General features: G+C 43.3%; 1 protein-coding gene across 7 annotated transcripts in view; it reads left to right on the forward strand.

Annotated features, from left to right (window-relative positions):
- Window positions 1–21,645, forward strand: part of ZMYM2 (zinc finger MYM-type containing 2) — a 189,407-nt gene that overhangs the window by 67,405 nt on the left and 100,357 nt on the right. For all 7 annotated transcript variants that reach the window (XM_024216997.2, XM_024216980.2, XM_024217026.2 and 4 more), the window contains 2 exons: window positions 2,297–2,462; window positions 3,905–4,117. In XM_024216997.2, coding sequence (XP_024072765.1) covers window positions 2,297–2,462; window positions 3,905–4,117 — 379 coding nt within the window. The remainder of the gene's footprint in view (window positions 1–2,296; window positions 2,463–3,904; window positions 4,118–21,645) is intronic.

Genomic DNA, 21,645 nt, shown 5'->3' on the forward strand with positions numbered 1-21,645 from the left:
CAAAATTGTTAGTCACTTTCTGAAAATTTTGGCTAATGTGTTAAAAGTTCATTATTTTTCCCCTCAAATTTTTATTAAAAATTGCCATTTTTTCCCTTTTTTGATGCTCTTACTTCTCTCTGATCATAGTCAGTGAAACTATTCGTGCTAAAAGTTAAGCACGTTTGTAAATCTTGGCCCAATTGATGCCACAGATTGTAAGCTTGTCAGGGCAGAGGTGCTGGCGTTCTGTTTCTGTGGTAGTACACAAGCAAGTTGTCTTGTCTTGTAGTCCTCTTGCAAAAGGTCCAGCTTCATGCTGACATCTTTTCAGATGAGGGTAGATCTGAAGGTGTCTCACTGTACAGGCAGTCCATGCCTTTTCCAGAAGCAATCTTTAAAGAGTAGCATACAGCATTCCCTTTCCCCAGAGGCTGTATGTCTTCAGTGCTTTCAGTTCCTCCCAGTTTATAAACTCAGAACTGAACATGGGATAGACTTGTCCGTCCCCAACACGAGAATGTAACATGCTGTCACTTGACCTCCAGACCTGCCCAGTCTATTCTTGCTTTATACTGCTGAATGGTATTTCCATTGCATCAGTAATCATAAAAAAACAAAAGCCGTGTGACTGTAAGGAAAAGGGAGATATTTTTCCTCTCTCATAACTTCCGTGGAGGATGTGTGGGGGAGGGGAGGAGAGGAAGAGGAGAGGGAGAAAAGAACCCTCTGGTCCGTGTGTATAACAGTCCTTTGTGCCCAATGCACGGATGATATGGATGTGCTACAGCCCCAGCTACAGAATCTGGCTCTTTAGTTTAAGTTGTAGAGACTCACATTTTTAGTTTTATGGGAGTAAAGTTCTTGTGAAGTAACAGCAAAATTCACTAGCAAATATCACTTGTGTTCAAAGCAGTTAAGCTTATCCATTGTCAGTTGAGTTTGCTCATTATTCTGTGTCTATTGTTAACCACAACTTTCTGATGAATATCTATAATGTATGATGGATTTGATTTGGAGGGGGCTCTTCATTTTAGGAGCTAGAAGTATCTCTTAAAAACTCTGCTGCCATCTGAAAACCAAGTAATCTAACGTGTTGAAATAATTAGATTCATAAGACACCCTACAGTTAAAACTGACTGACTTTAAACCAAGCTTACTTTAAGAACATTTTAATGTAACTTTAGATATCTTGTTAAACCCAAAGTTGGTAAATTGGTTGTTAATATTATTATTATGTCCTGCTATTTTTGCAGAGATGGCCAAACAATAAATGCAGAAGGAAAGGCATGCAACAAGACATACAACTGAGATTATTGCAAATGTTAAGGTGCATAGTGTAGCATGAGGCTGAAGACCAAGTGTATCTAGCACTAGCCACAGAACACAATAGTGCAATTGACTTTTAATGAGGAGAGGTGTGAAGGACTAGTTCAGAGTAATTTATTACTGTTCATTTGGTTAGTCCAAAAATAATCTGCTGTCTCAATTGTATGTTTAATCTGTTACAGCTAGGTAGTCCATATTCAGATTGGTGATTTGGAACTTCTTTAGCCAACTTGATTACTTTTATAAATTGTGCCTATTTTTTATTTAAAATGATGCATTGTAATATCCAAGCACACCAGGCAAATTCAGAGTGGAGTTTTGCTCTTAACAAAAATTTCTGGCTACAGCTAAAAAGACAGCTCTTCAGTGTCCTATTTCAGAAGAAAAGAATTTCCAAAAATAATAAAATAAAGTGCTGATATTAGTTGTGGCAGTGTTATGGGTTTTTGAGGAGCAGGAAATAGATGTTTATTGACTGAATAAGTTTTTTTAAAATACTTTTTTTATTGTTGGGAAGCAGCTTTTGTTTAAAAAAATCCGTAGTTTTATGTTTAAATTTTAATTTTTTGCATGTACTAAGTTAGATATGCACAACTAGTAACTGCTCGTTGGTAAAAGCTGTTTTACAAATACTGTATCTTCAATATTGGAAGTAATGTAGGAAAAAATATATAGCCTGATAATTCTTTTGGATATATAACAGAAATTGCTTTGTTTTAGTGGTCCATTTGCAATGTTAATGTAAAGTTGCTCATAACTCTATATTTTAGCAAGTAGTATTAAACTCAAGAGAAACAAATGCAACAGATAGAATGATTAATTGATGTCAGTACAGTGGGGCCGTCTTGAAAATAGTATTGAACCAAAAGCTGTTTGGAATCTGAGAAATGAAAAGTGCATGGTGGGTGGGGAAAAAAGAATCAATTATATTGTTATAAAATACAATTTAAAAAAAAAAGTTTTATGCTCTAGCGCTTTTGTCTTTCAGAGATATAACAACAATGAAAGGCACCATTGTTGCTCAAGTTGATTCCAGTGAGTCTTTCCAGGAGTTTTGCAGTACATCATGTTTGTCCTTCTATGAAGACAAGCATAATCCCTCAAAAGGAATCTTGAATAAGTCAAGATGCACTATCTGTGGTAAACTAACTGAGGTCAGGTTGAATTTTTGGTCTCAACTCTTAAATTACTTACTAATAGAACATTTATTATTAAAAAGTTGATTGGAAAGAGTGGTAAAATGTCTATTTTTTTAAAGTTGTCCAGTTTTTTGTATTTCTACACTTATTAGGCTTAATATATTTAGCAATTTTATAGCTCTTGCCATCTTCAGTCATGCTTTATAATGGTTAGATAATATTAATTTCTGTAAATTTCTTTATTGCATATTTAAATTTAATAAATCTATGAAGACAGTTGTGTATTACTAACATTTTTGTAGTCCTGCAGCTAACATTTTGGAGTTCACTTTCATTGCTGCCAAGGCTTTTCTTTAGACAGCGAGTAATTTAAAAATTTTATGTTGAATTGATCACTGTTGATCTCCATAAGAGCATAAGAATGGCCATACTGTGTCAGACCAGTGGGCCATCTAGCCCAGTATCCTGTCTCCTGACAGCGCTCGCTGCCAGATGCTTCAAAGGGAATGAACAGAACAGTTAGAGAGTGATCCACTTCCTGTTGTCTAGTCCCAGCCTCTGGCAGTCAGAAGCTTAGAGACACCCAGAGCATGGATGACCATCTTGGCTAACAACCATTGACAGCCCTATCTTCCATGAACTTCTCTAATTCTTTTTTGAGCCCATTTATATTTGTGGCCTTCACAGCATCGCAGGGCAATGAGTATCGTAGGTTGACTGTGTGTTGTGCTTTTGTTTGTTTTGTTTTATTAATTTCATTGGGTGGCCCCTGGTTTCTTGCATTCTTAAAAGGGAGAAAAGTAGAAACAGTTACTGCTCCTCTCATATTTCATTTTTCAATAACTATTTTGAGGGCTCTCAAAGTATAAATCCAATAGTAATTGATACTGATCAGTACAGTACATACAAATGTTGCCATCAAAACAGTTCAGGATTTTCTCTATTCTAATTGCATATTTTGGAGAATCCCCCTGAGTAATGAATAGATGGTTTGTATAGTAGAATATACTCTTATTTAAATTCTACTAAATTGGGATTACTACATTCTGGATGCAAATACTGGGCCCAGTTTACATAGCAACCTATATGCATCCTTTTAGCCCCAAGACAGCCTTGTAAATTAATAGCCAAATATATTAAAAATCCTGCTCACTGCCAACAAAGCGTATAAAGTGCAGGTGGGGAAAATGATGTAAATTAGCTCCCCATTCTCTTGAGCAGCCTTGTGTGAATCTCACCCTTTGACCTTGGATTGGCCAGGGCTGCAAGAACAGCTGGGGCTAGGTTTTTGCCCAGAGATTGCAAGGAGACAGAGTTTGCTTTGTTTGTTGTTATAGTTATTTCAAATGCATATGTCACAATATTATCTAGGCTTTCAGTTGAACCAGATATTGTTTAAGTTGTGATTATCAAGTGTAATACACTGATGAAAAACCTTGATTGTTTTTTTTTTTTAGATTCGCCATGAAGTTAGCTTTAAGAACATGACTCATAAGCTGTGTAGTGACCACTGCTTCAATAGATACAGAATGGCGAAAGGTTTAATAATGAATTGCTGTGAGCATTGTGGGGAGTACTTGCCCAGTAAAGGAGCTGGAAACAATGTCCTTACGATTGATGGTCAGCAGAAAAGATTCTGCTGCCAAAACTGCGTTGGTGAATATAAACAGGTAACTACTTCTATTTATAAAAAATGAAATTTAGCCTATAAATTAAAAACAAAACAAACATTAGTACTGCTAAGATGCATTCTGTTCTTGATTAACTGATTTTCTTGGGGCTGTCTAAATATAGAATACGAACAAACCTGAAAGACTCAGCTGCTTAACCTATGTGAATTTGTATGTACATTTGTGGGAGTGGAACTCTACTCATAAATTATTATTGTAAAGGGAGACGTGTCTCTTAACCAAAAATACTATTGACTTAAAACAATTGAGGAAGAAAACTTCTATCTTTTTAGTGAAGGCTTTAATTCTTAATGTACTTATTTATGGTGAGCATGACAACTCCATACCTATTGGGCAATCCACTAGTGCTTGGTTAGATGTAGAAGCTCACTTACTTGCACTTTTAGACATATACGTAAAGTTAAAAATGTATATGGGCCATGTAGTCTGGACATGGCTGTTGACTCTCTTACCTGTACATTGGATATACTTTTAGTTCCTTTTCAGTGTAGACCATCCCAAGTCCAAAGCTAGGCTTTACCTATATTCCTTCATGCATGAAGGTTTGAAGGATTTTGTGTCCTCCTTTGCTTAGCCTCCGTGTGCTCTTGAAATTATTATAGCGTTTGAAACACATCTTGGTTTTTTACATTCTAGTCTTCAGACAACATTTGCCCCCTGCATTTGCTTTAGGAGGCAGTGGTGAACCATCACTTAACACTAGTGGGGAGGTTGGAGTGCTGTTCAAACTATTTATGACTGTAGCGATGCGGGACTCACCCCTGCGGCGCCTCCTGCTGGTCTCTCAGGGAATTAGCTCGATTTCCAGTCTGGAGTGCCCTCTGTAGGCCGGTGTCCCACTTATTTCTGGCCCCGTGTCCCTCCCGGACCCCGGTGCCCGTTCTCTGGGGTGCTGCCCACTGGCAATACGCCCATACTCTGCCTCTGGTTCTCCCCTCTCTGGGGAATCCCCAACCCTCTAATCCCCACCTTGCCTCAGTGTAAGGCTACTGCCAGTCATTGTCTAGCCCCCGTGCCCTGGGGCAGACTGCAATATAAGCCACTCATCACCAGCAAAGTTGGGTTTGGACCTGCTGCCTTTGCCTACCCCTGGACTGCCCTCTGCAACCCCCAGTACCCGTTGGCCTTCTGCTAGGCCGCAGCCTGGGGCTTTCCAGGCTGGAGCCTCCCGAGCTCCTCTGCCTTTCCTCAGGTACTCTGCTCAGGTCCCTGCAGCCAGGTCCGTCTCACTCTACATCTAGAGAGAGACTCTGTCAGCTCCTGGCTCACTGGCCTTTTATAGGGCTAGCTGTGGCCTGATTGAGGCATGACCCACCTGCGGCTGCTTCCCCAATCAGCCTAGTTGCTGCTTTCTCCCAGCCACAGCCCTCCCCAGGGCTACTTTTAACCCCTCCTGGGCAGGAGCGTGTGATCACCCCGCTACAATGACCTAGCAGGATAATTCACTACCATTGTTATTTATTAATTTTTTGGGCTGGTCCACTGTAGAAATTTAGTTTTTTCTATAGCGTGCATCTTTTATCTGAGATGTCATGGTGGCCTCGTATATGCAGTGTTAAGCATCTAGGGACTGTGTTTTAGGACTTCTGAAATGAATGTTCCACTTGTAACATATGCCTATATTTTCTGTAGTTTTGGAGTAAACCTTTATATACGTGAGATGATGTGTTACTTTACCAAGGCTTCTTTGAGATGGTTGTGCACCCAGCTGCGTTGAGGATTCTTCTTCATTTCTTTTCACTTTTTGAAGCTGGTGAAATACAATCAGTCAGAGGGAGCCCAGTATCGAATTAACAAAGCTCCATTATATTTGATTAATAAAAAGCTCTATAATGTTTGATCTCTGTTCTATATTGCTATTCCATTTTTGAACGTCAAGTGCTGCTTGCCTTTACCCTTTTTGGACTGCTTCTTTGAGCTTGTACAGAACTCAAACAGTATTTCTGGGAATGTATACATGTATAAACAGCACAACTGAAAGCATAACATGAGCCTTATTGTTTTATCACACAGCAAAACCAAAAAAGGGCAAAATAGGTTTTCGAGATACTAAAAATATAGGCATAGACAGAAGCCATGGAAAGACTTGGAGAAACGTTGAATAAGCACTCATGAAGGAACAAAAAGACACAAGATTAACTTTGAACTTGGGACTGTCCCACACAACCTAAAAACGTGCATTGATGAAATGCCATGTGAGCATGGAATTATGAGAGGTGGAACGACAATTCTGTATCTATTATACATTCATTGCAAAGTGTACTTTGTCATCTGTCTGTTTAGATATTTTTGTACTATTGTGTTCAGACATTAAATCCCCATATGCTAATGAGAGGATGAATTGGCATGGCATTGATAGGATGTTGTACTCTATTGTGTGCTGGGAAATTGCATTATTAGTAAACGTCACCATTAGTAGTGGGTATTATGCAATAGCATGCTGATCCTGAAGTGAATCTCTCTTTTCTTGACCTGGATAGTTTTGCTGCATCCATTGCCATCGGCAGACTTTGTACCAGCAATATCTCTTACGTTGTGAAAGGATTATTATGTATTTGATGTTGGGGGGCTGAATGGTGTATGGAATGGTAATGAGCTGTGAAAAGATTAATCTCTAGTGCCAGTTTGCATCCACCCAGGTTGTTGTGACCAAATGTAATTCATAGTAGGTTTTCAAATATTATAGACAGTGAATGGTGGATTTAAAATTCTTGATTAAATGAGGTACATTCCAAAAGAGTATAATTGTTCTGATGGTGTATGGTGTGGGTGGCAAAATGTCTCAGGCCATAATTTAATTTTATATCTGTCTAGCAACGTGCATTTATATTTTAACTTGAATTTGAAATTATTTGAGGAAATTTTGGAAAATGATTATTAACTTTTGTTAAGTGCTTTGGGTGCTTCTTGTGAGAAGTATAAATGTATAGTCTTGTTCAGTAAAGGGTTTTTGTATGGAATGTGTCTTCAATTTAATCTTTTAAAGGAATTTTGACCATGAAAGCTCAATCACTGCTAGCAATAGGTAATTATAGATAAAATATATTTACTTTCCCACAATAGTACTAGACCTCTTTCTGGGGATTTTTCTCTGTCATTTTATTTTAAAGGGGAGTGCACCATAGAAAAGGAGGGACAGACATCTAAAATAATATAGAAAGAATCCTCCTTTTGTCAAACAGTAATACAAGGTTTGATGGGGAAGCATTTGGCTACGTTAGTATTTTGTTTAGCAGGTTATCATCCTATGTGGTATACCTAAAATTTTTAGTGAATATATTCCACTTATGTGCAAGCAATTGTACAATAAGTGGGGTCTATTTTTTTGCTATGAAGAGTTGTATAAAACTAGTATGTCATGTTCTGTAATTGTCATAACAATTGGTCTTTTATAAATATGTAGTACTAGTAAACTAGAATTGACACAATATTTGTACCTACCTACTTAATCCTTATGTGTGAAATAAATATTACTTAAAAATGTTTGGAACTAGTTTTCATAACATATGTACATTTTTTCTTAGGATTGAAGTGAAATTATGTGCAGACCAAAATATTATGCCTTTTGGCAGGGAAATTGGTGGTAGAGAACCAGGACAAATGGGTCATGATTTGGTGTGGCTGATCCTTCGTTTTACATTGTGGTGGTGGGGGAGACAGGGAAAGAGGAGACAATGCTGGTTTTGAATTAGAGGGACATTGGATAAAATAGTCAAAAGCTCTTGTCTCATTTTCAAAACTATGAATGCACTTATAAGGTGAATTCCCATCGACATAAGCTCCTAAATAGACATGTCATTTTTGAAAATGGGACTCTAGGGCCTAGGTACTCTTAAAAATTTCATCCTTCATAACTAAGGAGATGATAACTGGTCCCTCTTTTATATAGCACTAGTGAAAATGTACTGTATACACCCTGGATGCATTAGCGCTTGAAAGATATCTATTAAACTAAAGGATAACTGGGGAAAAGTTGCAAATGAATAGGCAATGGAAAGATGAGGAATGCTAAAAAAACCTAAATAGGAATACCTTGACCAAACTATTTAGGTATGATTATTTAAAGTGTGTTGACACCCACGAGGGAGACCATTTATTTATGGTGGCACAAGTGGGTATAATCAAGAAATGGAATGATATTAAGTAAAGGGCAACTTAGGTTAAATGTCAGGAAAACTTTTTAGAACTGTATGTTAAACATGGAAGACACTTCCAAGCGAAGTAGACCCTGAACCCTTAACTGTCTTATTTGTTATTGATGTACATACTCTCCAGCACTGGGAGAGGTAGGGAGCAACTCAGAGAATGACCCTAGAAAAGTAAATTAATTACCAGATGAAAACAAGATATTGTTTGAGTACATGTAGCCGTGTATTCCACTTAGGTGTGTGGGTGCCCAGTGCAGTGGAACCAGAGAATTTTGCCTACCAGCAAAAGGGGGGGTGCTAGCGCCTTGTGGCTGTAGCACCTCCCCTTGTTCCATGAGGTGGTTCCATGAGTTCCTCCTTATTGCCTGTGGCGGGGTTTAAACAATGTCCCCCCAACAGCGATCCCCACACTTGGTGCTTGCTCTGTCTTGGTGAGGCCTACATCAAGGAGTGTTGTGTGATCTGAAGATCGTTTAAGAAATGGACTCAAGTGGCTTGGGATCCTTGCCTGAAGAAGCGCCTGCTTGAACAGGCCATGCAGCCTGCATTGGTACCAAGGCCCTCATTGGGTTGGAGATTGCCCTTGAACTTCCGGAGAGCTGCTGCTTCACATTCTGGAGCAGGCGCCTCTCCGAAGAAATGGAGAAGCCGTTCCTTGTCAACTGTGCTGAGGAAAAGATTACATAAGACCAACTGAGGTTGCTCTAGGTCTCAGGGTGACTCTTCAACCTCCCCGAGGAAAAGTGTGGACAGGTGCAGAGTTGGTGCTGGCATGTGTGATGGTGCAGGTATCTTAACCCTTCCCTGATACTAAGTAGGGAGGATAGAAACCCTGTACTGTTGACTCTGGGTGTCCGTTGAGTCCAGTACTGATGAGGGAGATGCAAGCACTGACTGTTTCCACGTTGGCAGCATACCGGGCAGCTATAGACCTCCTCTGCCTTTCGGTCCTGACCTCTCCTTTTGTCCAGGACTTTGCCAGGGGTGCGCCAACTATAGCCCCTTTGATCGAATGAGCTGCTGAACCTTTGGGTCTGTCAGCACTGCAACCCAATGTTCCCCTTCCACAGGTTGTGTAAGCAGGGCTAGTACCGGGATTGGTATAGGGGGCCTTCATACCAGGAACCTCCTTTGCGCTGCTGCAGTCACAACCACAAATGCTTCCATGGTGGCTTTCACCACCCTCGACGTTGGTACTGTCAGATGCCCTGATACCGCTGTTCAGTTTGGGACTGACACTGCTTCCAGCACCGGCATGCCTGGTAACCAATGGTACCGTCTCCATCAGCAGCCCTGCGTTCTGCCTTGTTCTGGGTGACGGATGAGTCAGACCGCCTCCTCGCTCCCTCTGGTCTCACTCTGCCCTTATCTCTGCGATCCTGAGGCTCCTCTGCGTCTGAGTCAGGGTTGTCATCCTCCCACTCTCCATTGCCCAACCAGCATTGAGGGCTGCTGATGGACCATTATGGGTACCAGGATTGGCATGCATCTCGTACTTGGGATGGAGGTCCCTGGCCTGGTGCCTACTGGGCTGGCCACCAATGCCATATCCATGTCAGTAGCCTGCTTGGAATCTGTGGGACACTCCTCAGTTGTGGGTGTCCCACTCTTTGTCTTGCTCAAAGGTGAGATTGCTGGCTAGGTCTGCGCTGGTGAGCGTCAATCTGCTGCAGGCCTAGGCGCTGGCCGTACTTCTCCCTGCAGAGCCTCCAGAATTGTCCTGTCCAGGTTTGTCCACCCTGGAACAGGATCTGGCTTTGGCTCGGTTAAGAGTCTCATCTTTGCCTGTGGACTGTGCTGTGCTGCCTGGCTCATCCTTCCCTTCAGTACCAGAGGACTTTAAGCCATACCAAGACCTTTTGCGGTATGTAGCTGCTTCCCTCAATATGCAGGTAAAGCTCTTTCAAGAGAACATCCACAAATTGGTGGACATCTAACAGCCATCTGTCCCGGGAGAGTTACCCTTCTTATCAGTGACGTGCTCCTTGAATTAGCTATGGCTCTCTGGAGCATGCTGGCTTTGGTACAGCCTGCAGCTAAGTGCATGGAAAAGCCCTAGCTTGTTCCTGTGCAGGGATTTGAGGGGTTTTACTCGCATCCAGCCCCAAATTCCTTAGATGTAACTGCAGTGAATGACTGAGCTCATCAGGGCAGGTTTAAATCCACCCCTGAGGATAGGGACTCTAAATGATTGGACCAGATGGGCAGGAAGATGTATACCTCCTCTTCTTTACAGATGTGAATTGCTAACCAGCAAGCCTCACTGTCCAGCTATGATTTTTTAAAATTGGACAGCTGTGTCAAAGTTTGCAGACCAGCTGCCTGAGACCTCACCAGAGGAATTTCGGGCATTTGTCACTGAGGGCTGCTTGGTGACTAAGATATCCTTGCAGTCTGCACTAGACGTCGTGGACACCTCAGCTAGGGTGATGACCTCCACGGTCACTATGAGAAGAGGCTGCCTGTCTGCAGAATCTGGGTATTTACCCTGATGCCCAGGAAGCCATTGAGGATTTGCCCTTCAATGGTCAAAAGCTGTTCGCGGACAAAATTTACAAGATAGTGCACTCCTTCAAGGACTCCAGGGCTACACTGCGCTCCTTGGGGGTGTACATGCAGGCAGGGATTTGGAGCAATCAAATTTTTGAATTGCTCCGCTCCAGCACCAATAGTGACTGCTCCAGCTCCGCTCCGCTCCGCGCTCCGACTCAAATGAATTTTTAACTAAATAAAAAAGTGCATACTGTAATTTTGAAAAAAACGTTTTTATTCAGCCTTTTAAAACAATTTAAATGTCATCAACAATGATACAACCTAGAATCATTCATAATTCATTCTGTAAAATATTATTGCAGCAATCAAGTCATCTTGCATAGCCTGCCGCAAATCATTTAAAAATAACTTTAAAACCGAAAACAGTCGCTCTACACTAGCTTGAGTTGTTGGCATGCTCGAAGCAATTCTACAGGCAGCCTGAATGCGGTGTGGGTAGCTGTGAATGGCCTCAAAAACCGACTTAACTTTTAGCCTACCAATAGACTCCATCGCCTCACAATCTTCCCGAAAGTTTCTCTCGAATAATGCTTCATTACAATTATGAATCGCAGAAACTTGCCGGCGTCTTTCTTGTTTATCCAATTCCTTTTCGAAGTAGTCATCTTCTGAAGAATTGATGCTTGAATTACCTCCATTTCCCTGTGATGGTTGAAGACGTCTCAGGGATGGATGCTTGAACAAGTTCAGAGTGGAGACGGAAGTTTGAGAACAGCCTGCTATTTCTGACGGATGTGAACTTTCCAAAACTACAAATTCGATTGTTGATGACTCCTTTTGTTGTTTCATTTTCTTCAACCTCTTTTGCTGAGTTCTACAGTGCACATTTGGGCAGCCTTTCCCTCCCCTGACGCAATGGGACTACCTTAGAAAGAGTTTGATAGGTCCCACAGGAGAAAATAGGCTTGGGATTCAGACAGTTCACACGACCTCCCCCAGTGCCTTCCAAATGCCTATTTTGACTCCTTGGTTCAAAGCACTGTTCCACTCTTTCTCCCTCCTCATCTCCCCCCTTTGGGGACAGGGTGGCCTCTTTCACAATGCTTGGGGCTCAGCTACCCCTACAGCTGGGTCCTAAGCACTGTCAGATCCGGTTATGCCATTCAGTTCCTCTCCCCACATCCTCCACTCCCTTCCTCCCTGTCCCTCTTCAGGGAACCCTCTTGCGAGATATTGCTCCTGGAGTAGGTCTGTTTTCTGATAGCTTTGGGAGTGGTGGAGAAGTTCTGCCAGAACATAGGGGTCATGTCTTCTACTCTTGGTATTTCCTAGTACCCAAATCCTTAGGAGGGGTAAAACCTGCCCTCGACCTTTGCAGTCTCAACAAATATATCACATACATGAGGTTCCAAATGGTCACTCTATTGACTCTCCTCCCTAAGTTGTCTCACAGTGACTGGCTTGCAGCTCTGGATCTTCAGGACAGTCACTTCTATGTAGCTATTTTGCCAAGCCACAGAAGGTTCCTTCAGTTTGTTGTGGTGAAACGCCATTTTCAGTACACAGTGCTACCATTCAGCCTCTCCTGTGCCATCCAGGTTTTTACCAAATGCATAGTCATTGTTACGATGTATCTCAGAAAGAAGGGAATTCACATCTTCCCGTATCTGGACAACCAGTTACTTAGGGGGCAGCTCCATAGAGCAAGTTCTTGCTCGTGTCAGCACCACACTGTGCTTGCTCGACTGTCTTGGTCTCATCCTGAACACCAGAAAGTCAACCTTGGCTCCCACACAAAAAGTCTAGTTCATTGGGGCCCTGTTAGATTCCACAACATTGGGAATGTTTTCAGACAATTTTCTACCTTTGCCTTAGTCTGCAGTCTGTCTTCCACGACAGTTCAGACATCTCTGTGGCTCTTCGGTCACACATCTGCTTGCATGCAGGTGGTCCAATTTGTAAGGTCACACCTTTGCCCCTTTCACATGTGGCTCAGGATGGTCTACTGTCCTGCTGTTCATCCTCTAGACGGACTGATTCATCTTCCTCCACAGGTTCTGGACTCCTTGCAGTGGTAGATGCGTCCAAAGAACATTTACCAAGGTGTCCCCTTTGTCCAGCCCTCGCCAGCCAAGTCAGACGTTACCAGTACCTCCCTGATGGGTTGTGGGGTGCACCTGTGGTCACTGAAAGTACAGGGACTGTGGTCAGAGTAGGTTGTTTCACTTCATATCAACTTGCTGGGGTTTTGGGCCATCTACAATGCATGTAATGCTTTTTGTTGGTACTGTATAAGAGACACTGGTTCACATATTTACTGACAATACCACTGCGATGTATTATTGAACAAACAAGGTGAAGAACACTCCAGGTTGCTTTGCTTAGAGGCAATCAGGCTGTCGAAGTTCTGCATTGTAGAGAACATTATTCCAATAGCTGTTCACTTGCCCAGGGTTCAGAATCATCTCGTGGACCATCTTAGCGGACCTGAAGACAAGTATTCTCCAGGTCATCTTCAAAGCTTGGGGAATTTCAACGATTGACAACAGGAAATGTCTGTTTTGCTCTTGATGGGCCCTCAATCCAGGCTCCCTGTCCAATGCTTTTCCACCTTTGCTGGCAGTCTGCTCTCCTTTATGTGTTTCCCTTGTTCCCAGTCATCCCTCAGGTCATCCTGAAGATCAAGTTGAACTGGTCTAAACTCCTTCTCATTGCCCCCGGCATGGCCGAGACAGTGCTGGTTCACTGAATTTCTCATGCTGTCTGTTGAGCCTCCCATACTGCTTCCTTTTCATCCTGATCTACTCACTTGGAATCACAGCCCCACCTTGCATCCCATGTACAGCTCCCTGCATCTCATGGTGTGGCTGCTGCATGAATCATGGAAGAGCAGTGTTCAGCGGCTGTCCAGCAAGTCCTGCTCAGTAGCAGAAAGTCGTCTACCATGATAGCCTATTCAGTGAAATTGAAGTGGTTTTCAGTGTGATCATTAGCCTGCAGACTCCTGCCAATGTTGGCTTCTATCCGGGACATCTTGGAGTACCTGTTACACCTTCAATTTTTGGGGCTTGGGCATAGTTCATGGAATGTACTCTGACAGTGATACTGGCATTTCATCCTCCTGTTCAGGGAAGATCAGTCTTCTCCAATGCCATGGTAACAAGATTCTGAAAAGGGCTTCTTAGTCTACATCCTCTGATCCGAGAAATGGTTCCCCCGTGGGACTTAAACATGGTCCTAGTGGCTCTGATGGGTCCTCGAGTCCCTAGCATCTTGTTCCTTGGCACTCTTGTGTCGGAAAACTGATTTCCTGGTAGCGATAACATCCACAAGTGTGTGAGTGGTGCAGGCTCTGATGGCAGAGCCTCCTTATAAACAGTTCTTCAAAGGTGACTTTATGATTACACCTCAAAATTTTGTCTAAAGTGGTCTGTTTCAGTTGAACCAGGCAATATATTTACCAGTGTTGTTTTTTCCTAAGCTGCCTTCATAGTCGGAGGAGCAGTGTCTCAATACCTTAGATGTCAGGTGATGTTTAGCCTTTTATCTGGACAGGACTGAACAGTTTCATGCTTCACCTTGTTTGTGTCTACGCTACAATCTGTGAAGGGTCAGGCAGACTCTTCGCAGATTATCTCTGAATGGATAACATCCTCCATCAAGATGGCATATGAAGTAGCTTCGGCTATACCCCCTAAGAGTATGAAGCTCATTCTATGAGGGCGTAAGCAGCGTCCATAGTGTTCCTCAGTGATGTTTCCTTATTGGACGTGTGCAGGGCTGCTTTGGGGTCCTAGTTACATGGGTTCATAAATCACTATGCCATAACCACAACTTCCAAGGTGGATGCAATCTTTGGTAGACCAGTCCTGCAGTCCCTGTTTAGTTAGACTTCGAGCCCTGCCTCCTGGGAGTGGGAGGGGTTACTGCTAGCGAGTCACCTAGGTGGAATACATGGCTGCATCTATTTGAAGAAGAAACGGTTATTTACTGTAGCTGCGGTTCTTCACAATGTTATGTAGATGTGTATTACATGACCCACCCTCCGTCCCCTCTGCATTAGACTCATTTCCAAGCGTTTGGTGTGACGCAACTAAGAGAGGGTTACATAAATACCTAAGTGGAATATGTGTGCCTGCATCACGTCTTGAAGAAGCACTTACAGTAAGTTGGAGCATCCTTGACAGATGTAAAATGGTTAAAGTAATGATCACAGAAACTGAAAGGAAAACTGTTATTACACTAAGTTACAGTGCATGCAGTTAAACATTTTTACCTTTATTACTGGTTTGGGCAGGTGTTCCTTGTAGTTATAATGGGGAATATTACCAATTCTAATATTATCCTTATCTACAGGTTGAAACACCCTCCGAATATGTCCATTGTATAACTATCTCTAACAAGAGAAGTGACATCATCTTTTGGTTCTTGTTAATTTGTACCTGTGACCAATATGTCTTCCTTGTTTCCACAAACCAGTCAAGAGAAGATCCTCTCAAGGAAGTGGCAGTGCCTGGTTGTGGAAGTGGCACTGGCCTGGCATTCTCATTTTTGGTCACAAACCAGTGCAGTTATCTTGGTCATGATATCAACCATATCTTTCATCTTAGCCAGCTCAGTCTAAGCTTGACTGAATTCAAGTGTGCCTGTTTTTACTAGATTGCATCTGCCATTGTAGCACTATGGCCCTGTTTACACTACAAAGTCATGCCAATTGAAGTTAAGTCTGTATACAGCTGCCATAGTTAGTACATCACTGTGTACGTGCATACTTGGCTCCTTGTGTCAGTGATGCGCATGATCACCAGGACTATCAATGCAGAGTGCGTTGCAAGGTATCCGTGGGCAACTCACCATTGTCGGGTGCACTGGATTGTTACCCTGAAAAATGAATTTTGGGACTCTACTATAATAACCTGCCTATTGTCCCCTTAATCTGTTCTTCCCAAGGTAAAAGTTTTCGGGGTTGTTAAGGAAACACTAAAGGACACAGATATAACCTTCCAATAAAGTAATTGACACAGGCAGTGTTCTTTCCAAAACAAAGTATCTTTTTATTAAAATGACTAATAAGCCCTACAACAATATGATCTAAAAATCCTAAACAAAGCACAAAATCCCTGACACCAATCCCTTATTACAAGTTAAAGAGCATTCAAACTACAATAGCATGTAGCAGGGGTGACCAGATTTAGACTCTCTGAGCCGCATACGATAGTCTTCAGAAGTTCACGAGGTGGGCGTGTCTGCTAGGGCTCAGGGCTTCAGCCCTGCAGGGTGTGCCTGCCCGGGCTCGGGGCTTCAGTCCCTCTCTGGTGAAGCTCCGAGCCCCGGCAGATGTGCCCCACAGGGATGAAGTCCCAAGACCCACCATCCTGCTGCAGGGCAGAAACCCTGAGCGCCGCCGACCCGCCCCTTCCCCCCGCCCCCTTCCCTGGTCTGGTAGGTGGAGAATACGGGGGGGAGGAGGGAGAGTCTAGAGGGTGGTCCTCAAGCCGCACTTTAACTGTAAAAGAGCTGCAGTTTGGCCACCCCTTGCATATAGTTCAAATGATTCTAAGCGAAGCCATTTGTTACAAGTGGGCAGTTTGTAACAAACTGCTGACACCAGATCTTAAATTTTACTTTGTTTTACATAAATAAAATGCAATTAAAACACACACTCTCTCTATCTATCTCTGACCATACACATAATAAATACTATACTAAACGTATCAAAAACTGGCAAGCTTACTTTATAAATCCATTGGTATCCCTTTAAAATCACTGTTGCTGCTTTTTAAATTTTTAATCACTGTTGCTGTCCAGCTCCTGGTCAGTCAGCTTTGCTCTGCTCTGGTTTTCGTCTCTCTCTGTCTGCAGCAGCTTTTCTGACTTCTTTACAGCAGCTTTCCCTTTGCTGGCTTTCAGTTCTCCATCGTCTTCCGATCGAAACTCTCCTTCTTTCTCCGGTCCAGATCTTCTTCTTCTCTCCCCATCAACTGACTGCTCTCCTCTAAATGTCTGCCTTTTTATACTGTGCTATTGGGACTTCCTTATATACTCTTAAGCAATTACCCATTTTCACACGTTCAGTACAAACTGTTATCTCAGAATTATGATTGACGGCTCTGACCTTTCAAAACAAGTTGTGACCGGTATGAGTGGGCTGTGACCAGCTAGTGGCTCAGTTAACTCCTCTCTATCATCCCTTACTGCACATGCTCCATAGCCAGCAATCTTGCACATGTTCACTGTTTTCATTTACCTCAGAGCTGTGATTCTGCCAATCCAAACATACATATACCTAACTCTTTGCCAGGGCACCATTTTAGAAATCCTCAGTTCTTATTGAGCAATCTGGGGCTCTGCAGCATTCATCTCAGGGTGGAGTGACTTTTGCTTATTCAAAATAAAGATTTAGAAAGGTAAAGTGGAGACTGGAGAATTTCTCTGGTAATAGGCGTTTGGAAAGTTTTGGCAATGCATGATGGGGCTGAAATGAGTCCCTCAGGGGTGACTGGGAGCATGGGGTCAACTTCCCAGTTGCAACGGTGTCCATCTCATTGTTATCTGTATCCCATAATTTTGTGCCTTTTTCTCAAAATCCTACAATCCCACATGACCGTCCTCACTGTCCACCATCTCTGACAGAGGCATGGAGCTTGCACAGCTCTGCACTATTGTCATGAGCATTGTAAGCACCAGATGCATGATCCTGGAGTATTTGCAGAGCCGCAAAAAGAACCAAATGCGTGGGGAACATGACTGTTCTTTAGAGGACAGGTTGCTGTGGGACATAGCAAGAACCAAGGTTGTTGGTGGCATTCACAGAGCAGCTGCAGATGGTAGAGCTGCTTCTGGCTCCAAGAAACAAGCACTGACTGGCAGGATCGCATTGTAATTCAGGTTTAAGATGACGAGCAGTGACTGCACGACTTTTGGATGCGCAAGGCCACATTCTTGGATCTATGTGCCGAAATCACCCCAGCGAATGCAGGGACACCAAAATGAGAGCTGCACTAATAGTGGAGAAGCGAGTGGTGATCAGCGTGGAAACGTGCAAGGCCCGATTACTACTGGAGTCAGGAAATCCAACCTGGAGGGCTATTGTCATGCAAGCATGCAGGGTCATTAATTGCCTCCTGGACTGTGACTCTGGGCAGTGTGCAGGACATAGTGGATGTATTTGCAGCAGTGGGGTCCCCGAACTGCAATAGAGTGATAGACTGCACACACATCCCTATTTTGCCACCAGATCACCTTGCCACTGAGTACGTTAACTGAAAGGGCTACTTTTCTATGGTTATGTAAGCATTGGTGGCTCACCAGGGACACTTCATTGACATCAGTATGGGCTGGTCCGGGAAGATGTGTGATGCTTGCATCTTTAAGAACACAGGGCTGTTAAAACTACAAGCAGGGACTTTTTCCCCAACCGGTGGATTACCATTGGGAATATTTAAATACCAATAGTGATCCTGGGGGACCCAGTTTACCTCTTGCTCCCTTGGCTCATGAAGTTGTACATCGGCCACCTCAACAATACCCAGGAATGATTCAGTTACTGGCTCATCAGGTGCAGAATGACAGTTGAATGTGCTTTTAGTCGTTTTAGGGGGCCCTGGTGTTTACTTAAAAGATTGGACCTCAGTGAGAAAAATATGCCAATGGTTATAACTGCCTCCCGTGTCCTGCATAATATCTATGAAGCAAAGGCAGGGAAGTTTCCACTGGGGTGGAGGGCAGAGGTGGAGTGGCTGTCTGCTGAATTTGAACAGCCAGATACAAGGGCTATTAGAAGAGTTCAATGTGGAGCTATACAGCTCAGGGAGGCTTTGACAGATCATTTTAACAGTGAGCCAGAGTAATTGTATTGCTGTAGTGTGTTCTATCTGGGCCTGCACTTTTGTGGCCTGGTAGGAATTGTGTAGTGATTATTGTACATGTAGGAAGATAACATTGTCAATGCACCTATTAATTTTGTTTGTGACTGATCCTCTGAGTTGTGTGATGGTAATTGGTTACTTTCAGAACTGCTGAGTGCTCAGCAGCATATGCTTTGAACTATAAAAGATTAATTATGTTCCAAATAATAGAATTTTGTTCTGTAACAAAATTAGTGCAAAAAAACCTGTGCAATGAAAAAATAAACAACATTCAAAACATCATAAAACTTAACTTAATAGAACAGAACTTACCCAAGGGGAAAGAACACTCATGTCCATTTCAACTACAGATACACCAACCATGTCTTTCACGTGTATTTGAAACTGTGATTGTCTTCAGTGTCCCCTGCAGTGCAGGGGTAGGGGTAGTGCAATGACCCCTGATGCCCTGTGGAATGTTGTGGGGCTATTGGGAGGTCCCGATTTTGAGTTCTTAATGGGTTGCAGAGGGAGGTGAGCCCAGTATTGTTGAACCTGCAGGTCCACCAGAGGCTGTGGCATCTATCTGTGCTGTCTGAGAAGCCCCATCATGTCCTGGTGCATTTCCCTATGCTTTTCCTGCTGGGACTCCTAGGCCTTTCTCCTCTCCACTCTTTTCTCCAGGCTGTCTACAGTATTCATCCTCCAGGCCCTTTGCTCACAGTCCAGTGCAGCACTGGCTTGCAGGATCTTATTGAACATGTCATCCTGAGTTCTCTTCCTTATCCTCCTTATCTGGCTGAGGCATTCTGTGGTTATGGAGGGGAACATCCTGAAGACCGCAGTGGTGATTTTAGCTGATATCTCACTCTGGAGGGTAACAAAAGCAGAGAAGAGAGCACAGCTGCTGCTGGCGTCATGAAGCCACCCACACACTGCAATGGTGCCTGCTGAAGTTACCGCTGAGTGGCTTTGGAAAGTGTCCTAACACAAAGGAAGAAATAAGGCAGCCCTCAAACCTTTGGCAGCGGATTGCAGAGTACCTCTATGAAAGTTTAATTGAGATCTCTCAGGAGGATTCAAGGGCCCCATTACTATGTACATAAAGAAACTGCTCCTCATGGGCTCCCCTGCCTAACTCTAGAGGGGAATGAAAAGCAGATAGCAGCTCCCTTGGTTGTACCAGTATGTCTTCAAATCAAGTAAATTAATGAAAGTCAAAAGCTATATCCTGCTACTTTGGGTGGGGACATCCCTGTAATTGAAAGTTTATCTACACACTGACCCGAGGTTCCTTCCTTGCATTGGCCTAGCCCATGCTCGAATGGCTAGACTGAGGTGGAGTCAAAAACAGGTTGTGGCTCACTGCTTACTGGATTCTCCCAGTCACCCAACCCCCATATGCCTCCTCCTCTTCCTCATCCCTCACCACCCTCCTCAGCCTCACTGTTCACGGCAGGGACCTGTGATTTGGGCTCCTTGGAGGTATCCACTGTGCTGGGGTGTGTGTGTTTGTGGGGGTTGGTGATGGGGTCTCCACCGAATATGGCCTGTAGCTCTTCATAAAAGTGGCAGGTCTGCAGCTTGGCACTGGATCAATTGTTGGCCTCCCTAGCCTTCTGGTATGTCTGCCACGGCTCCTTGGTTTCATATGGCACTGCTGCTCTCCTCCATTTATACTACTTCTCCTGCATCCCATGAGCAATCTGCTCGTAGATGTCAGTGTTTCTGTAGCTGGTTTGGATCTGTGCCTGCACAACCTCTTCTCTCCACAGGCCTAAGAGATCCAATATCTCATGTCTACTACAGGCAGGACCCCATCTGGAGTGTGTAGCCAGTGTGGTCAGCTGGCCTGTTGCAATCTATAATGTAGAGCTGCTAGGTGTGGTTGCCAAGCCAGGCAATCAGGAAAGGGAATTTCAAAAATTGGTGAGCAGTAGAGTTCATAACGATGACCAGAATGGTGAGTATAGGACCATTTTCGGACAGCTGCTGGAGGACAGTTGGAGTCAACATAAGTAACAGTGTCTACATGTACTGTGTTGACCTAAGTACATGGATCTTGGCTCTATGCTGCTCAGGGAGGTGGTGGTACTGTGTCGGCATAATGGGGCTCTTACAGTGGTGGGAGATTAATTTAAGTGTAGACACATACACAACTAGGTTGACAGCTGTTTTTCATTGGCCTAACTTTGTACTGCAGACCAGGCCTATTCTCGGTTCCTGGCCTGAGTACCAATTCCGTCTCTCTCTGTCCTTTCATCACATGAGTTAACATTTGATCCCTTTTCCAGGTCAGAACACCCCTTTAGTGTCTTGAATTTGGCTTCTTTTTCTTATGCAGAGTACTCTTTCTTTCCCTGCCCCCTTGTTAGAATGTGCATTTGGACCTAACTCTTGGCTGTTTCCCAGCAATCGTGGTCATTAGTATGCTGACAGGAAAAAAGGGGAGAGCCCCACTCGACTTGTGGAGGCTTACTTTAAAACCTGTTCCATCTTGCCCGTTGTGGTGAGAGCTAACCAATTGAGCACAAGCCATTTAGAGATTTCCAAGTGAGAGAATGGACTTAATCCCACTTCTTTATCTAGTCATAGCCTTCCTTTCAAATGTGAGTGAGAACTGTAAAGGAGTGACAGGGCTTCTGGTTGTATTCCTTGTTTAAACAAAGATCCATCACCATAACACAGGTGCTGCAAAACTAAAAGCTACACATCTCCCGCCCCTCCTAGTGGTTCATTTGTGACAAGTACAGCATGAAAGGAATCTATTTTTCTGCCATGCTCTCTGCTTTGTCTATTCTTCTTTAATGTTTCATTTTTTTCTCACTCACAACTCCTTACTTTTTAAAATTCTGGTCCCTGTGCCTGGAAGGGTCTTTGCTTTACCTATTCACCAAGCAACCTCTCTTCTCCTTGAAATCCCTCTTAGAACTTCCATCTTCCAGCTCTCTTAACTTGCACACTGGCACTATTTTCTCCTTTCCCACCTGATCATGCCCATAAAAGGCCAAAAAACAAA

This window comes from Terrapene carolina, unplaced genomic scaffold, assembly GCF_002925995.2.
Source record: "Terrapene carolina triunguis isolate 2854851 unplaced genomic scaffold, T_m_triunguis-2.0 Scaffold138, whole genome shotgun sequence".
Taxonomy (NCBI): domain Eukaryota; kingdom Metazoa; phylum Chordata; order Testudines; family Emydidae; genus Terrapene; species Terrapene triunguis.